This window comes from Erinaceus europaeus, chromosome 4 (assembly GCF_950295315.1).
Source record: "Erinaceus europaeus chromosome 4, mEriEur2.1, whole genome shotgun sequence".
Classification (NCBI taxonomy): Eukaryota; Metazoa; Chordata; class Mammalia; order Eulipotyphla; family Erinaceidae; genus Erinaceus; species Erinaceus europaeus.
This window is the reverse complement of record NC_080165.1, coordinates 128763411-128781978: the sequence shown is the minus strand read 5'-3', so window position 1 is coordinate 128781978 and position 18568 is coordinate 128763411. Positions and strand designations below refer to the sequence as shown.

The 18568-nt window shown below is 35.4% G+C and overlaps 1 protein-coding gene across 4 annotated transcripts in view; it reads right to left on the bottom strand.

Annotated features, from left to right (window-relative positions):
• LOC103126218 (triadin) overlaps positions 1-18568 on the bottom strand; it is a 279909-nt gene that overhangs the window by 17278 nt on the left and 244063 nt on the right. Inside the window, exons 12-13 of one of the 4 annotated variants that reach the window (XM_060190509.1) lie at positions 9566-9595; positions 335-382 (exon numbers count right to left, since the gene is read on the bottom strand). In XM_060190509.1, the coding sequence (XP_060046492.1) occupies positions 335-382; positions 9566-9595 (78 nt within the window). Of the gene's footprint in view, positions 1-334; positions 383-9565; positions 9596-17767; positions 18195-18568 lie in introns of those variants that run through there. The other 3 variants (XM_060190512.1, XM_060190510.1, XM_060190511.1) reach the window with 3 other exon arrangements.

Genomic DNA, 18568 nt, shown 5'->3' with positions numbered 1-18568 from the left:
AAGGATTTGGAGTTTAATAGCCTGAAGATAACTGGAATTTCCTTGTTCTATTACATTTTTCTTTCAGTTCCTCAAAAACTAAGTTGCAATTAGGCTTTAAATTATAAGTTAACTTATAGCTCTAAGAGAATAAGAGTGCTGGCAATAGAATATCAAAGATGCAGGCTTGTTAATGTAGATATGTATCTTGTACAAAGTGTCTGCTTTTATATCAAAGAAACAGTGAAAGTCAATGAATAGAGCTCTTCCACAAGTACTAAACAATAAATTAAGTTAGAAATCTTAGCAGAGTTATATTACAGACACAACATCTTTTTCTGTAACTTGAATTTACCTTTTTTAGTTGAGGCAGCACTGACCTCTTCTTTGACTCGGTCTGCTTCTGCATTGTTGGACATTAAAGAATAAGAAATGAATATGAGATATATCAAGTTGATATTGTATAACATTGTGAGTCAAATAAGACTAACTTAGCCCAAAAGGCAAAATGTATGCTGTGCCTGAGAGCAAAGGAGTAAGCTATGAAATGTATCATCAGCCTTTGTATTAGTGACAGTTTTGCACCTATAATTTTAAACTCTCTTACCCATAAAGAAGTTATATTTTTTCCCAAACTCTCTTTGAATTTGTGTCATTTTGATTTTTCTAGTTCAGTCTCTTCCATCATCCGAAATTGATATTAACTGTATGAAGAAGGATACTTATACATTTTGGTAGTGAATAACCATCACATCATTTTAAAGTAATTGATCTGTTTTCTATCTGAAAGAGCTGGTTTTCCACATCAGATTTGTGTTTAACAGAAGTTTCTTATATATATAATCTACTATCAAACTTGTTTATATGGCTATGCACCAGTATAACTTACCCATTCAAATACAATATCAAAAACCTTTTTATTAATAGGACTCAGAACACATGGTTCTGATCTGAATAGCCAACTTCAAAGCTTGATTTTTAAGATTGCTGTTTTCACTATTAGAATTTATATATACTAAAATTCACCATCTTCTTTATTTTTGCTTCCTCATGACTAAATTCCATGACTGCTCTATATAGCTCGGTTTTCTTTGAATCATGTCTCGATAAACTACCTTGAGCTCTGGACAATCTGAGAGTATGTCCAAGAACACCAACTTTGACTTTATATATAGGATTAACAAGAAGTCCATCTTCCCCTCCAACTCTATTGGCTCCAAATCTCTTCAAGTCTAGTCTTCCTGGTTCTTCAACCTCTAATCTATCATCATACTGCTATTACCAGAACTGCTTTATGTTCATTCTGTGACTTGGATAATGGAAATACAATTTATTATCCAAATGAGAAAGTGAAATGAGTTGCTAGCTGTAATTACTTTAGAAAGTGTGAGTAAACCAAAACTTGCACTAAATAATCCAGGTGCATGGTGATCTATGGCATGCAAAGTGTAATCTAAAATCATGACATTGAATCTATCTATAGGTTCAGGTCTATAGATCTTCCACCTGCCCTAGTGATTTCATGGTAGAAGAATCAAATTGAGTTCAAATAACTATGTAACTTTTCTAGTTGTGCCCGATATTTTTAAAACATTATATTAGTGAATAAATGCAAAATCTTTGTTTTTTTTCATTTTATGTTTTTTATTTATATGCAGAGCTATTGAACAATCCTGACATTTATTTACAGATCAAGTCATAAGTGTCTTATGCATGTTCAGGTATTAAAATACAGTTAAGGTGCCAGGTGCTGACCCACTGCGTAGAGTGCACATATGCAAAGATGATGGTTCAAACCCCAGCATCCCACCTGTAGGGATGGAACTTTAGAAGTGGTGAAAGAGTGCTGTAAGTATTTCACTTTGTTTTTCCTCCATCCCTCTCAATTTGTGTGTGTGTGTGTGTGTGTGTGTGTGTGTGTGTGTGTGTGTGTGTGTGTGTGTGTGTCAAAAAGGAAAGGGGGGGGAGTGGCTGCCAGGAGCGCCAAGCTCCAATGATCACCCTGATAGATACATATATATTGATTATACCACGAAATATAGTAAGTATGGTGTAAACTCAAAGAATAAACAGTACCTAATAAGTCAACATAATCAGGATTTTCGGGTACTGTATGAATGTCTGCTGTGAATTAATGCAGCTCCTATTCTTGTCTGTGGTCACCGTATTTTTCCTATAATGTTACTGGTTTCCTGAAGATTTAGAGTAAAATTTCTACACCACTAATTCAGTCTCTCTTTTAAAAACTTCCTTTAGCTTTTTTCTAAAATTTGTTCTAACCAAATAAATCTCATCTGTTATTTTTAGTTCAATACCATGAAATTCTGTACAATGAAAATGCATACATATTTACCATTAATCTATTCACCTCTCTAATTTGCTCTTCTATATTTAAATTAATGTCAAATTATATTCCTAATGTTTAGGTGCTTAAAAATATATGTACCTAGTGATTTGATGAATTTTCAAGAATATTCATTATACCATTCAATTTTCACCTTAGGAAATTAATTTTAAAAACAACCCATGGGGGAAAAAAAGCAACTATATAAAAATTCATCTGTTGTGTTGTTTCAAGTTTAAATGTCAGTTTTGGGGCCAGGCGGTGGCACATGTGGTTGACCATATATGTTACAGTACTCAAGAGCCCAGGTTCAAGCCCCCAGTCCCCACCTATAGGGGGAAAGCTTCACAAGTGGTGAGGCAGGGCTGCAGGTGTCTCCCTCTCTATCACCCCTTCCCTCTCAATTTCTGACTGTCTCTATCCAGAAAATAAATAAAGATTTTTTTTAAAAGTCAGTTTGCAGTTAAGGACATGGTTGGTAGCATTGACTATAGCAAACATTTCTTATATCATGAATTATCTCTAACATTAATATTTAATTGCAATCTATCATCTTCATAGGGAGTTGATTGCTCATACTCTTGAAACTTTTAAATTGAGTCTAAAAGGACTTGGCAGCATAATATGCTAATTTTCTACAAAACATGCTGATCTCCTCAAAACTTGATTGGATAGTGTTTATCATATATAACAAGTTTATAGGAACTTTTTATTCTAAATTAACATTTTAATTTATATGTTACATTTTTCTAGCAGGATAATGTTAACTTTTAGAGTAATCTTCAATCTAATGCTCTCTACAGAGCTGAAAAATTATGCTTTGCAATATATGTATATATATTCTTGATTATGCATTTCCACAAACTAAGCATAAGCATACTAAAGATTATATAACATAGAATGCCAATCAGCTTTACATTCAACTAGAAATATCCATGGGATTATAAGTGAAATTTAGATTCAGGTTAGACATTTTTGCAAAGTTTAAAATGTCTGTGTAAACATCCTCAACCGCAATTTTGTGAAAAAACATTCTAAACTGCGAAATTTTCTATTTCCCAGTTTTCTCAATAATTCCAGTTATCAAAACCCTAGGACATGCAGCCACAGCAGATGAATCATGCAACTGTTTTATGTATTAGCATCCTTATTAACATTTACACAGGTCTAAATAAGAACAAAAATATAAATATAATTCCAACACATGATCAAGGGTTTGGCTATAAATTTTATGTACATAGCTTTAACATATATTAAATTATAAGTTTTAAAAATAATTTCATTGTGTCTATAATGGAAAACTTGGCTGAGTAAGCTAGTAAATATGACTTTTGTTCTAGTCAACATATTTGCTTTCACTTGTTTTTCAACTGGAGCTGAAAAATGACAAGAAATGACAAGATGCCAATTAATTGAAAATCTACTTGGCTTTCTGCCTTTTGAAAAACATGTCTTTTAATTTAATTATTAAATCGAAACAGAGAAGTTCAGAGTGGAGGGAAAGATAGAGAGGAAAAGAGACAGAGACACCTGCAGCCCTATTTCACCACTTGTGAAGGAAGCTTTCTCCCTGCAGTTGGGGACCATGGATTTGAATCTGAGTCCTTACTCACTGTGACTTGTGTACTTAACCAGGTGCACCAATATCTGCCCCAGTACTTGACTTTCTCTAAAATACATGCAAGTTGATTTAAATTCTTTAGAGATCCTAGAAACTAAGCAAAATAATCATTTGCTGTACTTCAAATATATACTTCAATAACTGCAATCTTTTTATATTGATACATCTTCTTCCAACACATAATGTACATTAATGACTAGCTTATTTTGCTTCCCATTTGTAAATTACCCAAGAATACACATGTTGCTTTATACAAGCCAACACATTTTCTGTAAAGTCTATAAAATGATAACAAATTGAGCCAAGCAGTGGTTCACCTGGTGAAGTGCACAAATCATCATGTTCAAGCCCCAATTCCAACCTGCAGGGGAAAATCTCCAGGAATTTGAGAGTAGCACGTATGTTTCTCTTTCTGTCTTCCTCTATCTATATTTCTCCTTTTTTTTCTTTCTTTTTTAAAAATTTTTCCTTTTAATCTCTCACTTCTATCAAAAAGGAAGAAAGGAAGAGGGGAAAAAGAAAGAAAGAAAGAAAGAAGAAAGAAAGAAAGAAAGAAAGAAAGAAAGAAAGAAAGAAAGAAAGAAAGAAGGAAAAAAAGAAACAGAAGGAGAGAAGAGAAGAGGAAAGGGGAGGGGAGGGGAGGGGAGAAAGGAAAAGAAAGGGAAGGGAAAAGAAGGAAAAGAAAGGGAAGGGAAAAGAAGGGAAGGGAAGGGAAGGGAAGGGAAGGGAAGAAGGGAAGAAGGGAAGAAGGGAAGAAGGGAAGAAGGGAAGAAGGGAAGGGAAGGGAAGGGAAGGGAAGGGAAGGGAAGGGAAGGGAAGGGAAGAGAAGGGAAGGGAAGGGAAAGGAAAAAGGAAAAAGAGGGAAGGAAGAGCACAGAGCACACAGACTGGCATAAGGATCCCCATTTGAGCCCCTGGCTCCTCACCTGCAGGGGGAGGTGGTCGATTCACAGGTGGTGAAGCAGGTCAGCAGGTGTCTATCTTTCTCTCCCCCTCTCTGTCTTCCCTTCCTCTCTCCATTTCTCTCTGTCCTACTCAACAACATCAACAACAATAAAACAAGGGCAATGAAAGGCAATAAAATAAATACTAAAAAATTAATAATTAAAAAAGAAAGAGGGAGGAAATTAAGTGTATAAGGAAGGAAGGAAGGAAGGGAGGAAGGAAGGGAGGAAGGGAAGAACCTATGTAAAAGTAGAGATGGATAGACCTCCCCTCACAGACCTTGCTGCTTTTCTTAGGATGTTAAATCAGAGAGAACGAATCCAGAAAAAAAACAGTCTAACTCACCTGAATGGTCCTTCTTTGGTAACTGAGCTGTATCAAATAAGAAAAGGGGGGAAGATAATCAACACCCCATGTCAGTCAATACTAAGTCAGTATTTAACTGAAAACCATACATTATCTTAAAATTAAGAGGACAGAGAAATTTGACCTCAGTTACCTGGTTCCATATATTTTTCTTTCTTTTCCTGTTCTGAAATGTATTATTAGTGATATTATTATCACTGCTACTGTTACAATTATTCTATAATTTCTTGTGACACAATTTAATTGGGTAATTTTTTTTCTTTTGTCACACATGTGCCTGCATGTTTGTTTGTTTGTTTTTCTCTACTCTATTTGGTTACAGAATAAGCTAGAGAGAGGGAGACAGAGAGAAGAGAGACACTGCAGCACCACTTCACTGCTCTCGAAGCTCCCCACCTTGCAACATTCTCATGTGGTGCCTCTTAAGCTTAAATCCAGGTGCTAGTACATGGTCACATGTGCGCTCACTGGGTGAATCACCTGTCAGGTTCTCAAAACTTAAATTTTTAATATTAATGAACATATATGTTCTAATATTGAGTTGAAGTCAATCATGAAAATATCAATATTATATATTTAAACAAATATTCTCTATATTACCCCCATAACAGACTTCCCTCAGAGAACTGCATAAAGTATTCTGAATATGAAGATGAATTAAATTTTCTCATGGGCAATAATTTGAAAAATAGCATCTATAATAAAAAATAGATTAATTTACTATTATATCATCAAGAAATAAATTTGGAATTAAAAATTAGTACTAGTAAGATTTTTGTAGGTATTTAAAAATAACCCTCAAAAGTATGAACATAGATGATTTTCAAAGGGTCTTCTCTTCTGAAGAGAAATCTTGGGGGCTGGGTAGTGGTACACCTGGTTGAGTGCACATGTTACAATGTGCAAGGACCTGGGTTCAAATCCCCAGTCCCCCACCTACAGGGGGAAAGATTTGTGAGTGGTGAAATCGGGCTGCAAGTGTTTTTTTTTTTTCTCTCTCTCCCTTTCTATCTCCCCTTTCCTCTCGATTTCTGGCTGTCTCTATCCAATAAATAAACAAAGATGATTAAAAAATTAAAAAGAGAATCTTGTATTGAAGATATGATTGTCAAGACAAGGCTTAAGTAAGACATACAAGACACAAACAAAAAACACGTAATTTTTAGATGGAATAAAAATCCACTTTCCTTCTTATTTTGACAAATATTAGAGTGTATTTCAAATAGGGTCTCATTTTAAGAATCTACTTTTGTCAATATTTTATGATACAGCATGATTCCTGCCTCAAAATTAAGTTGGTATTGATGTTATAGCAGTGCTATTTTAATTGGTTTTAATTCATGAATTTTATAAGCATTTAAAAAATTATAAGATTTTAGGGGTATAATTCAACACTGGATCCATCACCAAAGTTCAGTACTCTCCCACCCATAATCAACATCATTCTTGGAAAGGCTGAGAGTGATGTGTCCTTAGAGGCAGGGAGGTGGTACACCAGGTTGACTGTGCATGTTTCCATGTGCAAGGATCCAGGTAAGAGCCTCCAGTCGAATCCCATCCGGCAGAGGGAAACCTCAAAGGAGCACTGAAGCAGGTCTACAGGTGTTTCTCTTTCTCTCTCTCTTTTCTTATTCCCTTTCAATCTCTCTCTGTCCTATCAAATGAAAATAATTTGTATATATAAATATACAAATATAAAACTAAGTAAAATTTAAGACAAGTGCCATTTTCTATATTCATTGATGTTTATTTTGCCTTTTAAGAAGTAAGCTTAAATAAATTGTATGAGTTCAATATGCCACACTACAATAACAAAATCATGGTGAACTAATAGTGTGCTTTTATGACACAAAATGTATATTTCAGAATCCTAACCTTGGGGCCAGGTGGTGACCCACCTGGTTGAGCGCACATTTTACAGTGCACAAGGACCCAGGTTTGAGCACCCGGTCCCCACCTGCAAGAGGAAAGCTTCAGGAGTGGTGAAGCAGGGCTGCAGGTGTCTCTCTGTCTCTCTTTGCCTCTCTGTCACCCCCTCCCTCTCAATTTCTGGCTGTCTCTATCCAATAAATAAAGATAATTTTAAAAATTATTACAAAATAAGTACTGTTTTAAAAAAAGAATCCTAACTTTTAGCAAGATTACAACACACATGCATACTTTTCCTTTATTCTTTTTTAAATTTTTTATTAGATACAGAGAGAGAGAGAGAGAGATCACACTAAAGCTTCATTCATTGCAGTAGTGGGCAGCCTTATACTTGGGTTGGTCATGTCCATGGCAAAGCAGTGCAGTATTGAAACCAGCTATTTTTTTTTTTTGGTCCCGATGTATATATTCTCAAGTGGGTTTATATATTAACTTAGAAGTTTTTAATTTAAGTAGGATTTTTCAAAGCTCTACAGTCCTATAAGTGTGATGCCTTTTAGTGGCTAACTGAGGTGAATTAAGTTGAATTTTTGTTTATGTTTATTCACTACAACTTAGTTTATTCATATAAGAGTATATACTGGGAGTCGGGCGGTAGTGCAGTGGGTTAAGCGCAGGTGGCGCAATTGCAAGGACCTGCAAAAGGATCCCGGTTCGAGCCCCCGGCTCCCCACCTGCAGGGGTGTCACTTCACAGGCAGTGAAGCAGGTCTGCAGGTGTCTGTCTTTCTCTCCCCTTCTCTGTCTTCCCCTCCTCTCTCCATTTCTCTCTGTCCTATCCAACAACAATAAAAAAAAGAGTATATACTAATATTTCTCAAAGACACAATTTTGAGACATTAAAAGCTTTACAGTTTTAGCTATCAGTTTTAATATTAACCATGTTAATGTTAATAATATATACTTTCTAAAATGTGAACTCCAAGCAACATTATTTCTAATGTATTTATGAAGGGAAAATCATGCTAGGGGCAAAAAGACCTATCTCATATCAACATACTAGTATTTATGGATTACAAAAAGGAAAAAAAAAAAGGTTGTAAAACTACCTTGAAAAATAACTTTCACTCAGTCTTTTGTAAGGAATTAGTACTAGCCAGGCTATCGGGACTGCACTCCCACTCCTAGCTAGCAAAAAGCATTTGTAGAGACTGGAAGGTATCTCATCCAGTAAATTCAGCTCATAGCACCACATAGGAGTAACAACTAACAACACACACACACACATACACACACACAAACACTCCATGAATATTGGAACAATGCTATGATGTCTATAGTGTTTTTCTCTTCCTCTTTGACACTTCTATTTAAAAAGTAATAAAAAGGAAAAAGGAAGTTCCCTTAGAGCAGTGGCTTATACGTGAGTAATGCTCTGAAGAGCAAAGCAACAAGACAATTTGCATGTTTTATGATAAGACTATGGGTGATATTGCTACAACAGTGCGTTGATTAGAAAAAATAAATAAAATCCTCTAAGAGTGATGACCATTTTCAGATCATTTTGACATCTCCCTTACCTCCAGGGTGTATAGTCTTTAATTCTGGGAAATAGTAACACATAACGTTCTCAAGCACAAAATGCACACGATGAGGAGGATTCAAAACTGAAGTCTAAATATAGCAGCGGGACAACAGTGGTAGTAAAAAGAAAATATTTACAAAAAAACTTAACATGCATTTCCTTACTTTTTCCCTTGGGCTCTGTAGAAAAAATTACAAACAGAAAAAAATCATTGCTTTTCAGAACTTCGAGGATAAAATCCACTACATTTACACATTAACTGGATTCTTATTTATCTAGCCTACATATTCAATGTCTCTCATTTGAACATGTCAACCAAAGAAGCAGCTTATAAGATATAGCACAGGACTTGGAAACATGAATCACAGACCATACATATGCCAGAGAAGTGCTCTGGTATCTCTCTCTTCACCCCCCCACAAAAATATATGTCATTAAAAAACAAAATATTTTTGAAGTATTGTCAGTTATCATAGGTGGAAGAAAATATGATTTGATAATAAATTAATCTAAAGTTATACTGCTTAAAACTTTCAATGATTCTTGCAATTTTCTTAAATACATGCTAACATATAAACATCCTATACAAAAAACACATGCAATTAAACAGATATGTTTGCTACATGAATTGTGACTCTGTTCAAGGATTAAAAGAATAATTTAGTTCCTAGTTGGTGCTGCTACACTCAAGATTAATTTAATTTGTTTTCTTAGTAAAATATGTCATTGATACATAACATTGTTCAATTTCTTATGCTTTCCCTAAATCTCAATTTCTTATTCTTTCTTCTACGTTTTTATACACTTTTTTCTTTTTATGTTAATCCTTTAAGGGCATAAAAAAATACTTGCAATACCTTCTGCTGGTGTTTTTGTTTTCTTTGAATCTGAAAACATACAAATAAGTTATTAATAAAATAGATATGTCAACAAATGATCCACTTACAACAAAGTATCTATACATTCTAAAATAATCTCTCACAAAATGGACTTTTAGAGGAAATTTTTTTTAAGAGATAATGTGAATTTAAATGAAACAAGAGTTCAGAAGGCTTATGAAGTATGGAATATAGAACAACTTTGAAGAACAATACCCATGATAAACATATTTGCATAGACATTGTATGTGTCTGCCAAAGAATTATTTTTTAATAAAAAGGCAAATATTATTTTTTGAAGATATGGGTTGGCAATAATATGAAAAAATATATGTGGGTTAGAGTCTGTGAATTTACTTTTTGTTTCTTCCATTATGAAACTGACATAGTACAAGTAGTTTGTACTTCACTCTCTTATATAATCATCATATTTCCAAAACATCCATTATTCCTGTTGTTGAAAAAGAAATAAGTTGATGCTGAGGACTAATAACAAATCATGACACTTATTAATTGCTCTGTAGTAACGTGTAGTCAGTGGGCAACAGATATCTATGTAACTTACTTGTGGGAGGTTTCAAAGTAGATCTGAAAAATGTATATTTTCCAGTAGCTAAGAAATGAAGCTTTCCATTTGTGGAAAACCTAAACAAGTGTTATTTGATTTTTTTTTTAATTTCAGGATAGAGACACTATAAGAATTTTAAATAATTTATTTACTTATGTATTGGATATGTATTAGATAGACAAAGAAATCTAGAAGTAAGGGAGAGTTAGAAAGGGATAGAGAAAGAAAGAAAGAGAGAGAAGCTTGTGAAGCCTCCTGCCTGCAGGTGGGTACTGAAGGCTTTAACCAGGGGCCTTGTGGCAGGGGCCATCAATTGAATGTATCACTGCTTACCACTAGACATCATACATTTCTGTGCATTATATTGCATTTCTCATCTTTTATCATTCCTTTATCTTAATTTGAGTTATTTTCTTAATTCTCTTTTCTGTTTAATGTGTTTTTGTTTATTTTTTGTCATCATCACTAGTCACACCATACCAGCTGAAGCCTTACCATTCCAGTATGAAATTTATTTATTTATAAATTTATTTTTCAAGTGTCCATTCTTCTCCCCTTGCATAGTCTTCATCCCCAGATCTTATTACCAGGCACAGAACATCTTGCCTGGAAACCTCCTCTGTACTCCAGATAGTGACATTGTTGTTTTTGTTGTTTTCCCTTTTTCTCCAGGGTTATTACTGGGGCTTGTGCCAGCACTACGAATCCAGAATTTTATTTTCACAATTAAATAGTCAGCCTAAAATGTCTGAGGATGAAAATGGGCAGCACTGTCTTTGCTCTTTGCAAAAAAAAAAAAAAAAAAAAGCAGATGCTCAACTAACTTTTTTAAATGAAATAACTTGGAAAAGACTAGGACAATTATAAAATGAGTTATTTCCACTTCCAGAAGTCTGAAGACAAAATGTAAAGTCTTCATAAAAGTACAACCAGAGATATAGTCTTGATGGCATTGTTTTATGCTTTAAAAGAATATGAATAGATATCAAATAGTATCATTAGAACAGTAAAAGAACAGCTTAAATTTTCTAATACATCCACAGAAGAAAAAAGATGTATCTAGTAAGATGATTCTTTTGCTACCACTTATTTCTGATTTTTCTGTAATAGGGTATGTTGTTGGGAATTCTCTAAGCTGTACTGATAATAAACAAAAGGAAAGCTGTGTATATGGCTGACGTCATCAGCACATGACAGACATATAGCATTGGATGTAAACTCACAAAGAATTGTGGGTACTGGGGGAGTCTGGCGGTAGCACAGAGGGTTAAGCACACTTGGCACAAAGCGCAAGGACCTGAGTAAGGATCCTGGTTAGAGCCCCTGCTCCCCACCTACAGGGGAGTCATTTCACAGGTGGTAAAGCAGGTTTTCAGGTGTCTATCTTTCTCTCCCCCTCTGTCTTCCCCTCCTCTCCCCAATTCTCTCTGTGCTATCTAACAATGACGACATCATCAACAACAACAATGAAAAACAACAAAGGCACAAAAGGGAAAATTTGTAAGTATGAAAGAAAAGAATTGTGGGTACTGGAAGCTATTTAAGGAATAGTCTGGGGGGTTGGATGGTAGCACACCTGGTTGACTGCACATGTTACAATGCATATGGAACAGGGTTTGAGTCCCCATCCCCACCTGCAGGGGGAAAGTTTTACAAGTGGTGAAGTAGTGCTGCAGACGTTTCTGTCTGTTCCTTTCTATTTCCCCCTTCCTTCCCTCTTGATTTCTGACAATCTCTATCCAATAAATAAATAAATATTTTAAAAGAGGAATAGTCTGATGGGAATACTGCCCTTTTTGACTATTGCTTTTTGCCCATGGCATCATTTCATCTTTTCCTGAAAGCAGTGCATGATGGAAGCTGAATGCAGGTGAACAAGCCATGAAGTCATGGCTCATGAGCACATGGTTGCCTAATTTTTTCTTTCTCTTGTTATTTTCCCAATTTTGGTTTTTAAGTACCTAATATAGCTGTCACATCTACAAGCCCTGGACAAAAAAAGAGCTGTGTTTTATTTTTACAATAGTATGCTTCATGTATAAGGAAGAAAGAAGTCTTTTAAAATAATGATAGTGTCATAGACCTTGAATAAATCCCTTTCTCCGTTGTTACCAGTCATCTCTTATCAGGAACAACAAAATAGACCCCTCTGTGGGCCCCCATAGTACCTTGCCTCAACTTGGATCAAAAATGGTAATGTTCCATCCTCTGAAGGGAGGCTGGACAACATACTCTATGTTCCACCTGAGGAAGATGGGTCCTGATATTGGGGCAGCTTGGAATGTTCCTACTTATGACTACAGAATGTGAGCTCAGATCTACAGGGATGCAGAGGTCACATACGCTCCCAAGCTGAATATGGGCCTCAGATCACATGAATTCCATGGGGTTTACAGTCACCAATATTTATACAACTTTCTCATATTTGGGAGCTACTCTCTTCCCTGATGCAGCTTTCTGGGCCTTTTTCCAGCCATGACATCATCTCCCCAGATAATAACTTGGATTCACCTGCATATCAGATTTCAGGCTCAGAGAAAAAAAAAGTAGTATAGACACAGGCCCTTTAGAATATAACTAAAATATGCCTACTAGCTATCTACAAAATGGAGACTGTCCCCCAACTCTTCATCTGCATTACTCCAGCTTTTAGGTTCATGATTAGTCAACAACTTGTTTGACTTTATATGTTAACTCTCTTTTCAGCCACCAAGTTCCAGATGCTAGCATGATGCCAACCAAACTTCCCTGGACAGACAACCCCACCAATGTGTTCTGGAGATCCAATTCCCCAGAACCCCACCCCGCTAAGGAAAGAGAGAGACAGGCTGGGAGTATGGATCGACCTGTCAATGCCTATGTTCAGCGGGGAAGCAGTTTCAGAAGCCAGTCCTTCCACCTTCTGCATCCCACAATGACCTTGGATCCATGCTCCCAAAGGGTTGAAGAATAGGAAAACTATCAAAGGAAAGGATGGACTATGGAGTTCTGGTGGTGGGAATTGTGTGGAGTTTTACCCATCTTATCCTATGGTTTTGTCAGTGTTTTAAATTTATTTATAAATAAATTTAAAAATAAAAATAGTGCTTTGGAACAAGGATTTATTTGTTTAGTAAACATTTGTTAACCACTACTATGTTAAACACAGTGTAATAATTTTAGACTAGATATTCTTTGTAGCCATCTTTCTCTGTAAAAACAAACAATCAGGTATTTTCTTGATATTGAACCTTATATCAAGGACTGTGACTAGGCTAGTCTTGCAATTTGAAACATACATTTTGCAAGAAATTTCTCATTCATATCTTTTATGAATAGTTTTTCTAGTAAAGCAAGCAAAATTTTAAAGTGTAGGAAAATAATCCTAAATTTTTGTATGAGAGCAGGATAAATAAATCTCAGTCATATGCCTAAGGATATATGAATGAGATGAAGTCACTTCTACTTGAAGTCAATTCTTTTTTTTCTTTTTTTGGTGTAGAACCCTATGTTCAATAACCTCATGTGTGTGGATCATTCTTTGTTGTATTTTCTTTTTTATCATTTTATTAGGGGGGGTTAATGATTTACAGTGCAATTGTTGATACATGGGTATAATTTTTCATTTCCCCATGATGTTTCTGCAAAATACATTCACCCATAATTTGGTCCTTTATAACTATTATTCACCAGTATCCCAAAGTCCCCCACCCCACTCTCTCCCTGCCCTTCTTTGCCAGATTCCTTTCCTTTGATGCAATACATAAACCTCAGTCAATCCAATCCAAGTTTTATTTTGTGTTTTCCTTTTCTTGTTTCTTAAGATCTGCCTCTGAGTGAAATAGCCAAAAAGTTCAAATAAATGAAGTAAAAGCTATAGTGATATTTACTTAAAATGTCATCATAAACTCATGCCACTTGTTCAAGAGTCAGCAAAGCAGCAAATTATACAAGTAAAATATCTGAGCAATGAAAATATATAATGCATGGAATTGAGAGATTACATGATGACCCTGAAAAACTATTAGTACTGGTCATTAATACTTGTGCTATTAAACTTCATTATGCCTTCTCAGCACTTAACTGAAACTGCTGAAAGATAAAGTTCTACTTAGTGGATATAGTTCCCTTAAGAACATCTGCTCAATAATCTGAACAACATATTTTTATTAAGAACATGGAGGCCCACAGCAGCTGTGATTTAAAACTAGAGATGTGTTTTCAGTCTGTTCAATTTATCACTCAATCACCTTTAGCAATGTATCAGGTATGGTCTATTAGGATTATAAGTAATGACAAAGAAAATGAAATGTCACTTGATGCTCAAAGGAAATTTTAACATGCAGGAAAGCTACTCATATAGATAGTAGGTTTGTTTTATTGAGTTGTCCTATTGGCGCCTTTATTAATGTACAATACCAGCTATTGTGCTTTGTTATTCAGCACAATCTCAGTTAATATCCCAATTCTGAATCCCTTGAGTATAGAGCAAAGTCTCATATATATGCAACTCCATTTCTTCTTGTTTTAGCTGTATTATAATAGTAAGTTTCATCTGACTAGTTCTCTATGAAGTTGTGTTCTCCAGAAGTCAACCTTTTTTGAAGAACCCACAAACTGTGCACAACTTAGGGATTTGTTGATGAAGTAAGGGTTCAATAAATTATATCTACCTAAACCTGCCAAGTAACAGAGATAAAATCTACACAAAATTAAATTGTCAAGAATTAATCATTTTTAGACCTCAAAAGGTCACTGACAAAAATTTTAATATTTAAGAAACAAAAACTACTCTTTTTCTCAGGAATCTGTAGCTTAGGATACAGAAATTTGAGTGCTTATTTACATTTATTATTTTCTTCTATCTAACCTAAGAGTCCTAGATATTACTGATACATTCACATAATAAATATTTGTTGTGATTCTTATATTCATTTTAAGAGTACTAGATATTAATGACCAATTCACACAATAAATATTTGTAAAGAACTGTGCTAGTATTGTGTTGAGCAATGTAAGGGAATGTGTTAGTATATCAAAGTGAATTAGACATGATTATTTTAGTTTAAAAAAAAGCTTGCAGCCAATTAGAAACAAGAGGAAAATGCTTTTTTATGTCATCATTGCAATATTACTATTCCAATCCAATCTTTTTCAGATCGAAATAATGAAACACAAATCAACCCTCAGTTAATACATAGACTTGGAATTGTTAAATTGTAAGAGCCTGAATAATATCGAGGAAATGTGTAATAATACTGTTGCAACCATAGACTAGAAAACTCTTCTAAGATTTCTCAAAATATGCTTATCCACACTCTGCAGGAGGCTGTATACTATACTTCAAAAGATGTGAATATGGGAATTCAAAAGTCATTTTGGACTACTTTTCTATGCAGTTGAGTTTAAAAAAATATATCCACCTCAGAGTGGACCAATGAGTGGAGAAAAGCAGTAGCAAAGTCAGAACTATAGGGCTGACGGTGTGGATGGGGTGAATTGGGTCTTGGACAGTAGAAAATGATTTAAGACAACAACTTGGGTGCACCTGCATATCAGATATCAGGCTCAGGAAAAAAACAGTATAGTCATGGGCCCTTTGGAATATAACTAAAATAAGCTTACTAGCTATCTACAAAACTGAGAGTCCAAATCTTCATCTGCAATATTCTTGCTTTTAGGTTCATGATTAGTCAACACTTTTTTTGGCTTTAGATGTTAACTCCTTTTTCAGCCACCAGGTTCCAGATGCTACCATGATGCCAACCAGACTTCCCTGGGCAGACGACCCCACCAATGAGTCCTGGAGTCCCACTTCCCCAGAGCTCAGCCCCACTAGGGAAGAGAGAAACAGGCTGGGAGGATGTATCGACCTGCCAACGCCCATGTTCAGCAGGGAAGCAGTTGCAGAGGTCAGGCTTTCCACCTTCTGCACCCCGTGGTGGCTCTGGGTCCAGGCTCCCAGAAGGCTAAGAGAGGAGAGGATGGGATATGGAGTTCTGGTGGTGGGATTGTGTGGAATTGTACCCTTCTTATTCTATGCTTTTTGTCATTGTTTCCTTTTTATAAATAAAAAAATTTTTTAAAAAGAAAGAAAAGGATCTAAGTCGGGGGTGTTTTGCAGTCCTTATCACAGGGAGATAAGAAATTCTACCCTTGTGTCAACACAGTTCTGTAAATCATTAATCCCACAACAGAATGATAAAAGGTAGGTAAAGTGGCAGAGAAAAAAAGGAAATGAGAGAGAGAGAGAGAGAGAGAGAGAGAGGAAGAGAGACCATAGTAGTATTGAAGCTCGTGTAGGCACAGCTCAAACCTGGGTTGTATGTGTGACAAATAAGGTCACTACCCAGGTGATACACTTGACCAGTTTTACCAGCCCAAGGTAAGCTGACAGGCCTACTTTCTTCTTTTCATGTCTATTAATTATTATAATTCTGTTTAACAGCTTGTGTTTCAAGCTATGAAATGTATGTAAAATTATGAAATATAAATGAATATATAAAATGTGCTTTTTCCCCCTCAGATCATATGAATATTAATTAAAGTCCAAATTGACATTTTCAATAAAGTAGAAATGATTATCCATCCACACACAAGCTTTACTAAGCAAGTAAGGCTATTACTAAAAGGAGTGATGATAGCTATAGACCCTGTCTAAAGGTTGTCAGTGTGCATTAAAATGCATCTCTATGATCTTACTCACAGGCAGAAGTTGAAAAACAAGATCAGAAGAGAAAACGTAAAGCAGAACTTGGAATGAAGGAATGAAGTTGATGTACTGCCCCAAAGTAAAATACTCGGGGGGGGGGGGTTTCAGGTCCTGGAACACGGTGGCAGAGGACCTAGTAGGAGTTGTATTGTTATGTGGAAAACTGGGAATTGTTTGCATGTACAAACTGTTGTATTTACTGTTGACTGCAAAACATTAATCCCCTAGTAAAGACCAAAAAAATGCATTTCTACACATAATCCCATTGACAAATGTAACTGTAACATGTCCCACAACTTGACTAAACTTTAGACAGGTTCATCTTACTAGAGGACCCTGAATTTCCTTTTGGTAGAGCATTTGTCTTAGAAAACTTGAAACTAAAATTTCCACATGACTTCGAAAAGTAAATCTACGTGAATGAATATATTTTTGAGACCTACGAGACATTCCTTTGAAATAAAATAATTAGAAAAGATTGTGCCTCTATAGCACTGTCTCTGTAGGAGGGTAAGAGTCTAACTTCCAACTAGCAAACACAGCTGACTTGATCACCATGGCCCCTCCTCACTCTCAACTCAACCTGGTCAATATCCTTTACTACATTTCAACTAGCTCAACTAGCTCATCTTGGGGTTTGAAAATCCTGAAGTAGGCACAAATTCACCATTTGCTATTATTATTTTAGAACATAGAAATATATATTTAAAGTCTTCATAAAAATATCTCAGGTCTTTTGTGTCTGCATAGTAAAGAAAAATCAATTTCTCCTATTGTAATAGCCATAACCCTTATTGCACATCTTAAATAAAGTTCCTCTGGTATGTTTAATCTTATTTGCTGTAATTTCTACTTGACAGCAGAGAATATTTTATTCCATATCATGATATCCTGACAATGAGAGGTAGTGTGCAGGTGATGACTTATTTGCAGCTTAGAAGAATAAATTAAAATGAGTTGCTTGTCAGTGTCAGAGATATGAAGTGCTAATGTGGGAGAATGGGACCTTTATGCAAAAACATGTCTTTTCAATTTGATAAAACTGGCAATAGAATAGAAGGACTGGGATTCCAAAGCTTTTATAATATTGAAAGGTTACTACATTTTATGCTCTATATCTTGAGAAAGTTACTTTTAACAGTGAAGTTGCTCACCCCTTTTTTGTGAGGTGAGGTAATATACATACATATATATATATGTGTGAATAATGTTTGTAGGTAACAAATCCAAAGGATATATGGGCAAGATGGTAGTTAAAACTCAACAGTGAATACCAACAGTTTATACAAAGATACAGTGGCGTTTTACATAAATCATACCTTCTTTCTTTTCATCTTTTTTAGCTGCTGCTGAAATGAAGGAAAGAAAATAGTGTTAAACTATAGATTATAGCTTATATGAAAGTACTATAGTCATTATTCATTGGAATACTTCTAAAAATAGGAGGATATAGTCAATGTATTCACACTTTCAGTAGTCATGGCTCAAGAAGGATTCATCCTTAATCCCCTTTGGCGGGGGGTTGTGTGGGGGGGAGACAGTGGGAAGGGGACTAGGTTTGTTATGGGAAGAATATAATGGAGAAAAGTCTTAGGAGACCTGAAATATCCAGATCCAAGTGGCCTGGGACATGCTGCCAAGCATAAGGCCCTGAGTTCTGTCCCTGGAATTGCATCTGCCAGAGTGATGCTCTGGTTCTGTTTCAAACCCTCCCACACTAATT